The sequence below is a fragment of the Macrotis lagotis genome, chromosome X (assembly GCF_037893015.1).
Source record: "Macrotis lagotis isolate mMagLag1 chromosome X, bilby.v1.9.chrom.fasta, whole genome shotgun sequence".
In the NCBI taxonomy this organism is placed as follows: Eukaryota; Metazoa; Chordata; class Mammalia; order Peramelemorphia; family Peramelidae; genus Macrotis; species Macrotis lagotis.
In genome coordinates this window covers 144,129,086-144,144,401 of record NC_133666.1, presented here as the reverse complement: position 1 = coordinate 144,144,401, position 15,316 = coordinate 144,129,086, and the positions used below count along the sequence as shown (strand labels likewise).

General features: G+C 35.5%; 1 protein-coding gene across 4 annotated transcripts in view; it reads right to left on the bottom strand.

Moving 5' to 3' along the window:
* Positions 1–15,316, bottom strand: part of USP22 (ubiquitin specific peptidase 22) — a 243,091-nt gene that overhangs the window by 9,903 nt on the left and 217,872 nt on the right. For all 4 annotated transcript variants that reach the window (XM_074208534.1, XM_074208531.1, XM_074208532.1 and 1 more), the window contains 2 exons: positions 10,012–10,117; positions 2,750–2,908 (listed from right to left, as the gene is read on the bottom strand). In XM_074208534.1, the coding sequence (XP_074064635.1) occupies positions 2,750–2,908; positions 10,012–10,117 (265 nt within the window). The remainder of the gene's footprint in view (positions 1–2,749; positions 2,909–10,011; positions 10,118–15,316) is intronic.

Sequence of the window (15,316 nt, the reverse complement as noted above, 5' to 3'; positions counted from 1 at the left end):
TAGTACTTGGTTTGTATGTTTGTCTTGAACAGAATCTACCTTGTGACATAACTGTTACTATAAGGTATTTTTGTGAGTATGCCTTTATGTGTTCAGTAATTATAAGTTCTTTGAGGTCAACAACTTGTCATTTTTCATCTTTTTATGTCTAATGTCTATAACAAGATCTTGCAGCTCACAGACAGAGTATCTGAAATACATAATTATGCTGATGCATAATTATCTTCTAAACATAACTTCATTTAAGGGAAAAGATCTCAATGAGATAGAGTAAATCAAGCAGAATCAGAATAATAAATACTGATTATAACTATAGACAACAACAAAAACAGGAAAAAACATACAGAGGAAAAGGTTCAGAAGGGGATATGAAACAAGACCATTTATTTCTATTTTACTAAAGCTTATAACATTAATATGTACAAAAAGTAAATGACAAAAATTTGTGGTTTTATATTATAATAGTTTCTTTGAAATTTTCTCCCCACTAAACTTAAGAATAAGAATTTTTTTTTCTTAAATTGAAATAGAAAAGCTGGGATCCAAAGTGTGCTAAACCTTCACCTATTCTAACAAATACGTATTTCTCAAAAGATGATTTCTGAATAGTTTGATAGAGGGCAGATTGTAAAGGAAGAGGAAATCCTTGAAATAAGTGCACTATAAAATGAACATCTAATTCATGGAATACTATCTTCCTGTTTCCTGAACCACAAAGAAAAAAAGACTGAAATCATCAAGAAGCTTTCAGGGTCAGTAATCCTTTCTACACAGAAGTTCTAGATTTTCAAAAACAATACTTGACAACTGAACAAATCAGGCTGAGAGAATGGGTTTGAAATTAACCCCAACCTTAGAGGCACACACCCTATTCCCATTATACAGATTCTACTATCCATCTTCCTTAATCAGTCATTCAACCGTCTCATGATTCCAAATACAATTCAGTAATTTATATCAATGTAGTACAAATTTCTCAGGGGTCAAAAGTGTAAGTATAGAGTCTTTAATCTAAACAGCTTTCTCTCACCAATCTTACTATCCAATTTTAAAGCCAATATCTAGTTTCTTTGAGAAATCATTTTGCTTAGAGATTTCTGGTGTTACCAATATCATAAACTCCCACAAACCCAAATCCACTATGGACGATTTCAAGTCTTCTCAATCTAGTCCCCTCCCTCACCAAACATAAACAGAACTGCACAGAGTTTTGCTCAGCACCCTATGTTTATTTTGTTTTGGGTTTTTTTTTGAAAGGCAATGGGGTTAAAGGACTTGTCCAAGGTCGCACACAACTAGGTAATTATTTAAATGTCTGGGACCGAATTTGAACTTGGGTCCTCCTGACTCCAAGGCACCTAGTGTTCTATCTACTTCATCACCTCACTGCCCCAAGCATCCTATGTTTATAATGAATGGCAAGCAATCTTAAATCAGGTAAGTTATATTGTATTTAGCTTTATTTGCATGGTACTTACAACAATACCCATGTATAATTAGATAATACTTGCTAAAGATAATGATGCCTTTTGATTACTTTATCATGACTTTAAATAAATTAATGTTTTTCATATCCCATGGGATGAAGCATTAGGTTAAAAAAAATTCAAGATTTTTTCTCCATTAAAATAATATATCTGTTTCTTACACAAATTTTATATGTAGATTTAACAATGTGAGATCTGATATATTTTTGTTTCATAAGTAAAGTACTGGTCCTACTGAAAGGGAAGCAGGATGAAAAATAACAGGGAGTAAGAATCTAACATGAATCAAATGAAAGGGAAATTGAGATGGTTTTATTTTGCACTTCCTCATTGCATCAATGCTATGGTGCCCCAATGAGCTCCTTGACAGCAGGGAATGTTTTCTGTCTTTCTTTCTATTCTTAGGGCCTGGAACATAATAAATAAGTTCATAAATAAGTTACAGATGACATGATGAAGAGGGCAGTGATCGGTGAGATGTAGTATTTAGTATACCATAAAATTAGTTAAGAATGGAATAAATCATTCAAACCTTTACTATAACTTCAATTTATCCATTTGTCTCATTGCCAATTCTACATTTTAATGTGAATCTCACTGTGAAACCATAAACCACAAGTCCTGGAAATGACTAGACACTTCCCACTTATCTGCAAAAGGGCCGAGTAATACTAAGATCGAGGGTGGGTGGTAGTGGACTCCTCTTAAAGGGTCTAAGCTAAGGAACAATGAAATAAAAATGTGCTTTTTGCAGTTTGATTTAGTCTCTAATTCTCTTCAGAGGTGGCCAGAGTAGGATGGTCAACAAGGATAGTGGATTATGTGATAACACAATGCTACACTGCTAGGGTATACAGAGAATACTGTTCCCCTCCCTTTGGAACAGTCACCAAATCTGTACAGATATTGACAAACAGTCCCTGTGAGAAAATGTTCAATCAATCTTTTCCCATGGGGCCAGTACTGATCAAGGAAAAGAGAACAACATAACTAAGTCTTGGTTTGGCCAACCCCCATGGGGGTGGGTGGGTAAGGGGGATAAGGCAAGAGGGCATGAGGGTTAAGTGACTTGTGAAAGGTCATACAGGTAATAAGAGTCAAGTGTCTGCCATCAGAATTGAACTCATATCTTCCTGACTCCTTGTCTGGGGCTCTACCCACTATACCACCTAGCTGCCCCCTACCAGCTCCTAATTTTTGACAGAAAAAAACAAAATTCGTATAAATGGGGGTGTTTCTAAAGCACAAATTCAGTTTCATACCTTCGCAAGCAGTCTGTGAGTGTGGTGGTTCCGGATACATGGCTTTCCCCATTTACCACGCTGCCATCACTCCCTGGACTAAGTGGCCAGAATGGAGTTGAAGAACCAGGCAAATCTAAACTGATGTCCCAAAATGGATCTATCGTTGTAGAAACGCCACTACAAAGGAAACACAAGGGAAGATGACAAAACCCAAAGAAATTTAGTATTTTACTCTAGGACTTATGAAAGCCAAAAAGCTTATCAAGAAGACTGTAGCCAAGCTTCACCTCTAGAGGGTGCCCTTATTACACAAAGCATCTAGAATTAAGACAGCCAGGCTCAATACTATATTATGAAGCCAATTTCCACTAAAGGTTTATTTTAAAATTTGTAAAAAGGAAAGCCAGAGATTTGGAGAAATTTATTGCAGGTACTGAACATAGGTTGTAAATCTGGTCTCCTGGTAATGGAATTCAGTTGTTTCAAAATGTTGGCTCTGAATATGGTTGAGGCTGGTGTAGCCAGACACCTATTCATATAATTATATGCCTGTTCAGGTAACTGGTAAAACAATGACCCTCAACAAAACATTAAGGTCACTTGTAATAAGGTTTTTCTATTGGACAAAAAACTGAATTTTCATGCATTAGAGGAAATGCTATTTTTTGCTAAATATCACAGAATCAAAGAAATACAATCTATGAGTCCCAAAGACATTAAATAACTTGGCTCAAGGTCACACAGATCATTAATGATGTACCATTACTTCCAATATTAGTTGGGATTAGAAACCAGGCTTCTTGAAACCTAATGCAGTACTCCTCGCAAACAAGATAAAAAAAAAATAACTTGACATTTATCATTTGAGCTTCACAATAACTATGTGAATTAGGTTCTATATAATTGAACCTGAAAGAGGTTCAACTAATTTGTTCATGGTCACATAGTAACTCCTAGAGACAAAATTTGAACCTGTGTCTTTCTATTCCTGAACTTTCTTAGCATTCTATCTATCCACTGTACCATTCTGTTTGTTACTCTAAAAACAATACATGTATAAGGTTATCCATAGACTCAGCAATAAAGAGTTTAATGGAAAGTTAAAGTACAATAATTCTTCACTTATATTTCCCCTTAAAATGGGTCTTGACATTTTTAACTAGAAGATATGTGAGCAAATGTCCATGCTACTAAAAGTGGAGCATAGAGATGACAAAACACATGAAAGTTTAATGTTCCACCCTAAAGGCACAATGAGGAGAGCCTCCTCACCCAGACTGGGGCCTAAATAAGAGATCCAAGAGTCTAAATAATTCTTACAGGCCTCTATCCTAAAAGGGACCACAATTATATCTACTGAGAGCTTTTGCTGGGCCTGAGGAGGGTAGGGTTATTTTGGATGGGTGTTGCTTCCTAATCTTTCTTTAATCTTAGATTTTAGGATGACTAATGGCCAAAATGAATGTCCTAAGAAATTTGATGTTAATAAATTGTCTTACAAGGCACGTTATGCAATAAAAACATAAAGTAACATAGTATGGATTAAAGTCAAAAAGATCTGCATTCAAATATTATCTTGTCAATTTAAGCAAGTCAATGAGCCTCTCTAGGCCTCAATTTTCTGGAGTATAAAAGGTATCTGCAAATGATATACAATTGCACATCATCTTCTTGAAGAAGAGAGTAAGGGAAGTGATGCCATGACAAGCATGTGATTTAGATTTGAATGAGGGGGGCTGTGCCAAGTCACCAGTCTCACTTTCTTCTCCAGAGGCATCAGGGTCCAGTGGCCAGATGTAAATTATTGTTTGTCCTTCACTCCTTAAAAAAAAAAAAAATTTTTGGCAAGGTAATGTAGTTAAGTGACTTGCCCAAGGTCAAACAGCCGGATTGAACTCAGGTCCTCCTGACTTCAGGGCTGGTGCTCTATCCACTGTACCACCTAGCTGCAATAAGAAGTTTGAATGAAGCAAGATTTGTTTGATGAGAAAAAAAACTATTTAATAATTAAGAGTTGTTTAGAGAAGAAATGAACTGCCATCTGAAGTCAGTGAGTTTTCCCATCAATGGCATCTTAAAATGAAGGCTGGACCATACATCACATGCTGAAGAAGGACATCCTGCTGTGGTGCAATTTTGGCTGAATGAACTTTGAGGATATCTTCCAATTCTGGTTCTATGAGTGTGTAGCTAAGTTTTTTTTTTCCAATTACATGCAAAGATAATTTTCAACATTCATCTTTTTGTAAACTTTTGAGTCCTACATTTTTCTCTCTTTCTCCCTTTCTTGTCCCTTCCCTATGACAGCAGTTAGTCAGAATAAAGTTAACAAATCTATTATTTATAGTAGTCTAGCAAGTCTTCCTTTAGTATTTTTAACTTTCTCTTCAGGTCATTCTCAGATATGAACGGAACCTTCACTTGAAACAGAAAAATCTTCCTTTTGAACAAAATACTCACACTATTCTTGACTATTGACATCTATGGATTTTCCTGTCCCACTGCTTCACAATTATATACTCCAAATAAGGACACCACTACTCTACTGGGAAACATCTCATGAACTAAACCAACTTCACTTTTATCAATATGAATATAATGAAATCCCATTGTGAACTTTAAACTTTTAACTTTAAGAATTATTTCTCTTTTAAATTAGGCACAGAGAAGACCAGTACTTCCTGCTGAGGGGAAGAGCATTCTGGTTTGCTGCTTTTCAAGTTCTGGGAATAGCTACATTCTATGCATTTAGTAATACTACCAGTAACATGACCTTGGGGTCAAAGATAGTGAAATGGATACCAGGTCAAATCATAAATTGATGAAACTCAGTTCTTCTACTTGTGATCAAAATCTAACCTGAACATTGGGTAATATTTCTGAAGTTCAAACCCCAGAAGAATTATATCAACAGCATGTAAACAATGAAGATTTATTATCTATATAGACCTGAACTTTTTGCTCTGAATTTTATTTTATTATTATTATTTTTTAGATTTTTCAAGACAATGGGGCTAAGTGGCTTGCCAAGGCCACACGGCTAGGTAATTATTAAACGTCTGAGATTGGATTTGAACCCAGGTACTCCTGACTCCAGGGCTGGTGCTTTTTACCCACTGTGCCACCTAGCTGCCCTTTTGCTCTGAATTTTAAAAACTGACAAAATGTTTTTCAAATATGTATTCTAATGTAACACACTGAACAGAGTCTAGACACCTAGATGAAAAAGTAGAAGAATGTAAACTAAAACAGGGGAATCTTGGATGAAAAAGTGGAGATGTGTTGAAATTATCTTCACATTTCTCACAGTAAGGTAATTTTTAAGGACTGGCTAGATTCTATTCTAGTTCAAAAAGATAAAAATAATTTTCTAAAAATTAGTAAGTATAGTTTCCTTATTATATAAGATATTCCAAGCTTAAGTATCTTATTCACAGAATTTAGGTCCTAAAGTTTTCCTAATGTCAGTATTTTATCACTAGAGTTCTATAAGAATCAAGTATCTCAAATTCAGGTCTTCTCATACTTCAAATACAAATCTTAAGTCCTCTTATGGTCCAGTCCTCAAGGGATGCCCTAAGGGATACCTTTTGGTCTAGTATCACAAAAAAATTGAGAAAAATGGAGAAGTATTATAGTATTAAATTTAGCTAAAGAAAGAAAGAACATAGCTAAATGTAGGAATTACCAAATAAAGTCATGACAACATTAACTGTCTAACTCCCATGGTGATGGAAAAGACCCTTATTGGTCTATTAAAAGGAAAGATTAATTATAAGGTAGGAATGAAATTCCATCTTGAGGGAGAGGATGAAAAGTCAGGGTGTAAAATGAAGCTAATCGCTTATCTAGTATAGGACTCAAGCAATGATGAATCAGAATGTCAGGTCCAAGACCGGGGGAAATGGTGGCCCAGAAGAATAATTGTGGTTTGTAAAGTTCTAAGAGATGACTAGAATAGAAATCCAATTTCCCAAAGCAAAGCAGGCAGAAGGACAAGAATGAGGAGAACTTATCCTTAAAAGCTCCACTTCTGGATTAATAGGAAAAAGAACAAAGAATCTGAAGAAGGGATCAAGTCTCAGGTAAACTGACTATAGAGACCCTTCAACTGAAGACTCAACTCAATATTGAAGATTGAGAGAAGCAGATTTTCAAAGAAGAATATTAACCCAAAGGAACCTGGTTCATATGGCCTCTTAAATTTGGATGTCAAATACAAAGACCAGTTAGTTAATTCACTTAAGCTCTGTCTTTTTTTTTTTTAACTACCTGTCCTAGTCTATGGCTACCCAACTGATGGAGGCTTCAATTTTTGAGTTAAAAATCTGCCCTTAGGCAAATCACTTAACTGCTCTTTGTCTCAGTTTCCTCAACCATAAGATGGGTATTATGGCACCCACTACCCCAAATTCATTGTGAGGATGCTTAGCACCAGTGTCTAGTGCATAGTAAACACTGCATGTTACTATTATTATCATTATCACCCAAATCCATTATGATTATAGCTTCTAGTAGGAATCCTTCCCTGTCTTCACCTATGGTCACAGCTAAGTGGATAGAGTAGTGGATTACCAGTCATGAAGACCTGAGTCTAAATCCAACATCAGACCCCATTAGCTATACAACCCTGAGCAAAACACTTAAACTTTCTTGTGCCTCAGTTGCCTTATACCAGGGTTGGTATAAGGATCAAATGTATTAATATTTGTAAAAGGGTTTGCAAGCCTTAAAGCACTCTATAAATGCTAGTGGTTAGATCTGACCCCAGTATACCTTACAAGCAATAGACAAACTAATCAAGTATGAAGCTTCTGGGCAGATATTTATACACGTTGGCAGTGAATTCAGCCCTAGAACTCAGTCAAAAGTAGAACCACAAAAGGTAAGAACCAGGTAATTTAGCATCTTCTGGATGTGGTGAACCAGAAGGGGCTTAGAGATATAAAAAAGGGAAAGCCAATGAGATGAAGGGTCAGAGAGTCTCAAACTCAGAGATGACTTCTAGAGCTTCAGAATAGAATAGAGCTGAAGAAGTACAGAGAGACTATGACTGGATTAGTGACTCAAGAACAGATAGAGTGCCACATTCAAGCTTCAGGGATTTCCATTCCTGTGAGTTCTAGACCCAAAACAACACAAGTTGGAGGGAAAAGCATAAACCAAAGAACATGACTGGGGCAGGATCAACTGAACTGCCCTGCCCTATGTGCATGGGCTATTTTAGCCAACCTACTTCAGTGACTTTAGGCTCTGGTCACAGCTTTTGCCACCTGTGCTTCCCTGGAAGTTTGTGAGAAGTTGACTAGCCCTGTCTTTGTACAGAGTGCAGAAGAGCCTTCTAGACTTGAGACCTAAACAAGATGCTCAGCAGAATCAGGTCCCTCAGATCCTATTAATTGGAGCTTAAAGGAAGCATCCATGTGAGAGGCACCAAAAGGAAAGAACTTCTGTGAAAATGACCAACCCTTCCTCTGTGTATCTTTGTGTCCAAACCCAGAAGCACAGCAGGCACAAGGTGCACCCCAGAATAGCTGCAAAGGATTCCTGAGACAAACAGCAGGAAATGATGATGCTCCTCTGAAAAAAAAGTAGAGGCGATGTAGAACATGCTGGCTGAAGAGAGGGAAACCATTTGAAGGCTTTGAATGAAAAGGACAAGTTTGGAGATTGTTACATAAGATTATACACATTCTAGAAGGAGCTACATTTTCTATGAATAGATGAGGAAGAAAGAGGAAACTTGAAGAGTGAAGCCAGCTTCAATATCTTCAAAGTGTATAGGAGGAGATCATAGACAATGAACAAAATTGCCAGCAACCAGATGTCTAGCTTCTGCAGGTGGTTGGAGAAAAAAGGGGGAATTACTGTTGGGTCATCACCTAAAAACAGCTATCACTCAAGTGAATATGACTCCAATTGCTGGTATATGGGAAATACCAAATAATTTCGAAGTGGACATGACTCTGGATCCTGAAAGTGCTTGTCCTATATCTCCTGAAGTCTGAGGATCTGAGGTCAGTTACTTAGGGAGGCTAATAGCAGAATATATGTCAAACTCCACCAATTTAAAGCTAGTATCATTCTGGGGGCTCAAGTATTCATATCTGGTATGTGGGGAACAGAAGAGAACAGACAGTCATTGAGTAGGAAAGAAAACATTCTTTTTCCTCCTAAGGATGCATTTCTATTTTCAAATATTCCAAATGGAGATACTTACGCATGGATAACTAACCACGCCCTCCTACCTATATGCCCTTTTCTCTATCAGTAATGTAGGGATTTTTCTAGATGACAATTCTGGGAACCATTTCATTTTTCAACATTTCAGACAAATTCTTCATATGTAGCGGGATCCTCCTTTCTGAGTTTTTACAACCCCAGTTTTGTCCCTCTTCCCTAAAGGGGGAGGAGAATGCAGTTCCAATGAGCATAATTAGTTATGAAATTTCCAAGTCTGAACCTTTCTAAGAGTTATCATTCCAGCAGAATAGAGGTTTGGTCTGTTCTGTACACTCTTCTTGATGTATAATGAGAAAGTATTCCTGTTGGGTAATAGGGAAGAGTCAACAGACATCCATTCTTGGAATCAAAACTAAGATTTTTCCTAAAGACTATTATTCTGCTCAATAACTCATTGAAACCTCAGTAGGATTTACTATTTATCTAGTATAATTGTGAGTTCAAGTCACAGCTCTGTCTACTGGCAGAATTGCTTTAAGCAAAGCATTAAATTTTTTAAGACAAAGTCTACTTATCAGGATGTACTCTATATCCTGTTCATGTTCAAATGTGTCCTATTAATTAGGTATAAATAAACAAATGCTTATTTGTAAATTAATTTTCTTTTAAAAATGAATTGGGAATTTTTGCAAAGGTTTACAATGATAATTTTATATTAACCACTAGAGATATGTATTATGTTTGTCAAACATTTATTAATAAAAAAGTGGGATCAGAAATTAAACTTTTTGTGTACTTTCCATTAGTTTGCTTTATAAAACTAAAAAAAATTTTTTTTCAAACATGTGGCTCTGTAAATTAAGAAAGCTCTAATTTCCAATACTAATCTTTTATAAGAGATTTTCAATGTGCTATACTTTTATGGCAGAAAAATAGGTTATTCAATAAACAGCACTTACCTTAAAATCATTCTCATTTGAATGACAAAATATAAATATTTCTGCTCCAGTCTGGCTGGAGTACTTTTGGATGCTGCAGGATCATCAGGAAGATGAGCTGCTTTCAATCCCATTAAGTACTTAGGAGTATGTACTTACTGGCAAACTTGACAGGTAACATCTGACTGCAGTCCACCTGTGAAGATTTGGTCGATGATGCAGTTACAGTGGTTGGGATTGTTGGCCTTCTTCCCATTATCGTCACCTACAGAAGTAAAAAAAAAAGGGTTAGTGAGCTAAAAGGACTAAAAGAATCAACAGTTCTTGTTTAGGGATCTATATACCATTTTCTCCATCAACACAAATCTAAAACAGACACCTAACAAGAAGCCCTGGAGTCTGGAGGACCTGAGTTCAATTTTGTCCTCTGACACTTAATACTTGTATGGCCTTGGACAAGTCACTTAACCCCAATGCTTTGCAAAAACAAAAACAAACAAATACAAAAAAAGAAGGAAAGGGTCCCAATCTGGGACATTTTAGCTGAGACTGAGAATTCATGAGACTCAATAAAATAGTCTTAATTATTTCAGGAGAGGTTTCAGTCAGGTAGAGACTGGTACCTCAAACCAGTCAACAATTCAAAGATCCTTCAGACAACTGTTAATAAGGATTTCATTGATAAAGGGAATTCTCATATAAGTAAAGTTCCTATACCAAAGCAGGCCCGGCATTTGTAACCTTAAGGGAGCTGCCTAAAGTATTGAGAATTAAGTGTCCAGGGTTACACAGCCATTAAGTATAGAATATGTCAAAAGTGGAACTTGGGAACTCAGATCTTCTTGGCTCCAAGGCCAACTCTCTATCCATTATGCCACACCTCCTACTTACCCCACTAGAATGGTACCAAACATGCCCTTTTAGTTTCTCTACATTAATAACAAGTTTGAGAAAGACATACAGACACACACACACACGTCAAATTTACAGTGTCTGACACATAATAATGACTTAATAATGCTTGGAGGCTATTCATTTGGATAATACAGCATGTGCTTATTGATTTCTAATAAGACATTATAACTTCTATAACGACCTTCAAAAATACAAATTATTTTCATTTTGGGCATATTGCAAATTTTGAGTTTGTGTTTGTATAATTTCTTCTTTAAGGAATCAATGAGAATGTAGAAAATGGCTTCATTTTCATAATACTAACAAGCTGCAACTTTTCCAAAGCTGATGTCTACAAACTTGAGGGCTCTGCCCTTTCCAACTACAATCCCACCCACCTATATCTGTCCTGCCATGGCCTTTGGAGGGTGGACTCTACTTATAGTTGTGTATTTGTGAACTATTTAACATGCATCAAACTATGCTGTATTTATTACTATTTTAAAAATATTACTAATGAAATTTTTGAGTGTTGTGCCTCTAACCAAAAGTTCTGTGCTTTTGATAATGTAAACAAATTAAGTTGAATTAGAATAGAAGTGACTGTATAGTGTACATTTAACTGAACATAAGGGATAAAGTGCTTCAGAAGTAGAAATTTAATGAAAAAGAGGCAAAAGAACATTGGAAAAATATTTCAACCTACATGAAACAAAAATATTACTAGCCTAACTAATACTTTGGAGATAGCAAAGGGACCTCGGTGTTATACTGACAGCTCTTTATTCTATTATCAATTAAGAGTGTGAAATGGTGGATGATCATTGAATCTCACATCTATTTCTACATCTAATTCAGGGATGTGCTTACAATAATTTCTTCATTTCCTGTACTGCTTCCATGTTCTCACAAATGCAATTTTGAGAGATTTAAGAATACATTTTTGATTGTTAAAGACCATGGTTACGCTATTCTTCCCATTAAGTGTTGGAAAGAGTAATTAAAAAAATAATCACTCCATTTAAAAGAACTTCAAAACACTTTAAAAATGAACACATTTTCACTAAGTTCTTATTTCCTTTTAGTTCAATTTCTACTGTAGATGTTTAGAGGACAAAGTTATGTTTTCATTATAGAAATTTCCTTTCTAATATACCTATTAAAATACTCCTACCGCCCAAACTCAAGAATTTAATGATAGATGCAATCTAATATCAAATATGGGTGGCTCAAAACATTATTAGTTGCTTCTAGGAGTATCTGTAATGTCAGTCCAAAGATCTATGCACATAATGACAGGTAACTTAGACATAAAAATACTGACTTTAAACAGGGCACAGCACTTCAAAAATAACTATTTTCATGGGGAATGAGTTAAAAGAAGGAGCGGGCAAAGAAAAATTTTATTCTCAGCAGTTCAATACACTTAAATAGCTATCTCATATTAGGTCTCATAAAGAGGGTCATGAGAAAAAAAAATCAAGATTTGTTCACAGTATTTCAATGGACTTGGAATGTTTCCTTAAATTTTTTAATGAAGCTAAACTTTAAAACTATTCAAATTCACATAATTAGGTTACTTTAAACACCTAAGTAACTCATGATAATACTGCCCTCTAAAGTTATGGTTTTAAAACCACCCTCTAGGTGTAGTGACCTAATCCTCTAGGTACTTCATAGATACTTATTATATTCCGGCAAAGAGTGTTAAAGAAGGTTCCTGAGTATATGTGGGCTTTTCTGGCAACATCAAGAAAGCAACTATCTACCACAACAGCCAAGTCAGGCTGTGGTACTTTGTGTGGTATATATTCAAATGCATTAAAGTATTTCACAGTCTACAACTTCCCAGATATATCACAGTTTTAACTCTCATTAGATCAGATTACAGTGCAACATGTATCATGGGCTGCTAGAGCAAGGTCTATGTAGATTTTTGATAGATGATATATTATGATGATACCCCTGGATAGAAGGTAAATTCCTTGAGGGCAGAGGGTGATTTCATTTTTATCTTTATATATTACACAGGCCTAGCATAGCACAGAGCTATTAGGAGGAACTTAATAAATTCTTAATTGATGAAAATAGAAAAGATGAAGGGAAACTACTAATAGGCAACCAGTAATAGTCGAATTTCTCTTTCTCTGTCACTGTGACTTACTTCCTAGGTGGTGGTGGTAGGAAAAACTGTATAAATAATTTTTAGAATTAATGTATGTAGTAGAGAAAGATATTCTTGAATAAAACTTGACATACATGGGATCAGGTGAGAGGTTAACTAAATATGCTGATTAAGTGAAGTGAAACACTTTAATGAGCCTTCATGTTCTATATGTCTAAAATAATTTCAACTAGATTTAAGTATTAATAAAGCAGAACAATACAAAACCCAACACGATATTATAATATTGTCTACATAACAAAAGTGACAGTCTTGTTTTGATCAGTCATGTTTGATTCTTCATAATCCTATTTGGGGTTTTCTTAGCAAAAATACTGGAGTGTTTTGCCATTTCCTTTTCCAGCTCATTTTACAGATGAGGAAACTGTGGCAAACAGGGTGAAGTGACTTGCCCAGGGTCACACAGTTAAGTGTTTGAGACTAGATCTGAACTCAGGAACATGAGTCTTCCTGACTCCTGGTGTGGCACTCCATCCACTGCCCCACTTGGCTGTTCATTTGGAGTAATGTGTTTAAGTGTGAGAGTCAAGTCTTAAGAAAGATCAGGCAAAGTAGAATGCTCTTAGAAGAAACTGAAAATAGATAGTAAAAGATGCATAAAATTCCAATAAGGAAAGGTAGAAACAGCATACTAGAAAGAGAAAAAGCACCACTACATTGGGAACCAGGAGACTTAGGTTCTGCTCCTGGGTATGCTGGTCAAACAAGCTAATTTTTGTTTCTAGGTCACACTTTCACCATCTATGAAATGAATTGATCAAAGTAGGTTTTTTTTTTTTGCAAGGCAGTGGGGTTAAGTGGCTTGCCCAAGGCCACACAGCTAGGTAATTAAGTGTCCAAGGCTGGATTTGAGCTCAGGTCCTCCTGTCTCCAGGGCCGGTGCTCTATCCACTGCACCACCTAGCTGCCCCTCAAAGCAGATCTTTAAGGTAGGTCCCTCTGAGCTCTTTAAGAGTGTGATTTTTTTTATTTTTTTACTTGGAGAATAAAGGGCTAAAATAAAACACAATAATTGCTTTCAAATAAATTAAAGATTATGATTTAGAGAAGGGGGTAAAGGCTTAACTGAAGTTAAAATGAAGTAAAAGATGGCTTCATTTAAATTGAAGCTATCCAGTACTGGAATGAACTACCTTGCAATTAGTATACAACTGCTAAGTTAGGTCATTTTCCCCTCCCTATAGTCTCTTCCAACAAAACAAACATGAACAAAAAAAATTCACAAAAAGTATGTGTAGTCAGTCCATCAAAACAAATTTTCACATAGGCTAGAAGCAAATAAGCTTGTCTGATTCTGGACCTTAAGTCCATCATCTATCTCTCTGACATGTAGTGGATGAGTATTCCTGGACAGCCTCCAGTACTGCATGGCATTTCATTGCATTAACCAGAACTCTGAAGTCTTTCAAAGTAACTTTTTTCTATGTTATTGCAAACTGTCTAAATTGTTCTTACAATTTCACTGTGCAAGAGATCATAGGTCATTTATCTTAGTTTCCTCACAATCCTTTTTTTGACTTTTTTTATGCCACAGTAATAGTCTATTATGTTCACATGCCACAATTTATTTGATTGCAAATTTCTCATTTTAGGCTATAAATTTTTTTGTACATACAAGTTTCTCTCTTTCTTAGATCTCATTGGGGCAATGGTCTAAGAATGGTATCAAAGTATATGTAGTTTAATAACTTTTGTAAAAGTTAAAAATCTTCAAAGATTAAAAAATATTTTTAGAAAATTAGTCCCATTTATTTATATAATAATTAATCTAATTAGGGGATTTCTTATTAAAAACGATGCCCTTAACATCTAAAATCAATATAAGAAATTCCCTAGCGAGAACTTTTCCAAGTAAAAAAGCCAACAAGTCATGGATAAAGTTGATGCCACTACAGATTATACAAAAAAAAAATCTGCAAGTGTTTTACTCAAATCAAATAAGAAATATTTAAATGCTTACTACGGCCCTTGGCACTGTGTACTTTTCTGGAAGGTGCTCTTCCAAGAGAAACTGGGGATATAAAGATAAAAGCAACATGATTCTTTTGAATTTTTTATTTTGTTTATTAATAAATTGAAGAAACAGGGCTTATTTATCATCAAAATGTTAATTTTATTTAAAAAAAGAGGGCTTTAAAAATTTAGCTTGACTTTCCCTTTTTAAATAGCATTTTCTCCCTTGAATAAAAAAAAAATTGCCAGAGGTAGATAAGCTTCTGACCTGAAAAGGCATCACTTCAGCTCTAAAATGAGAGCCTGTCATGTTCACATATGTTTCACAGTTTAGTGAAAAGAATGTGATGTCCCACCCCTGACATGAACTCTAACATTGACCCATCATTCAGTTCTCCTTTAATACAACAACTTGTGATGGAGAAATGATAT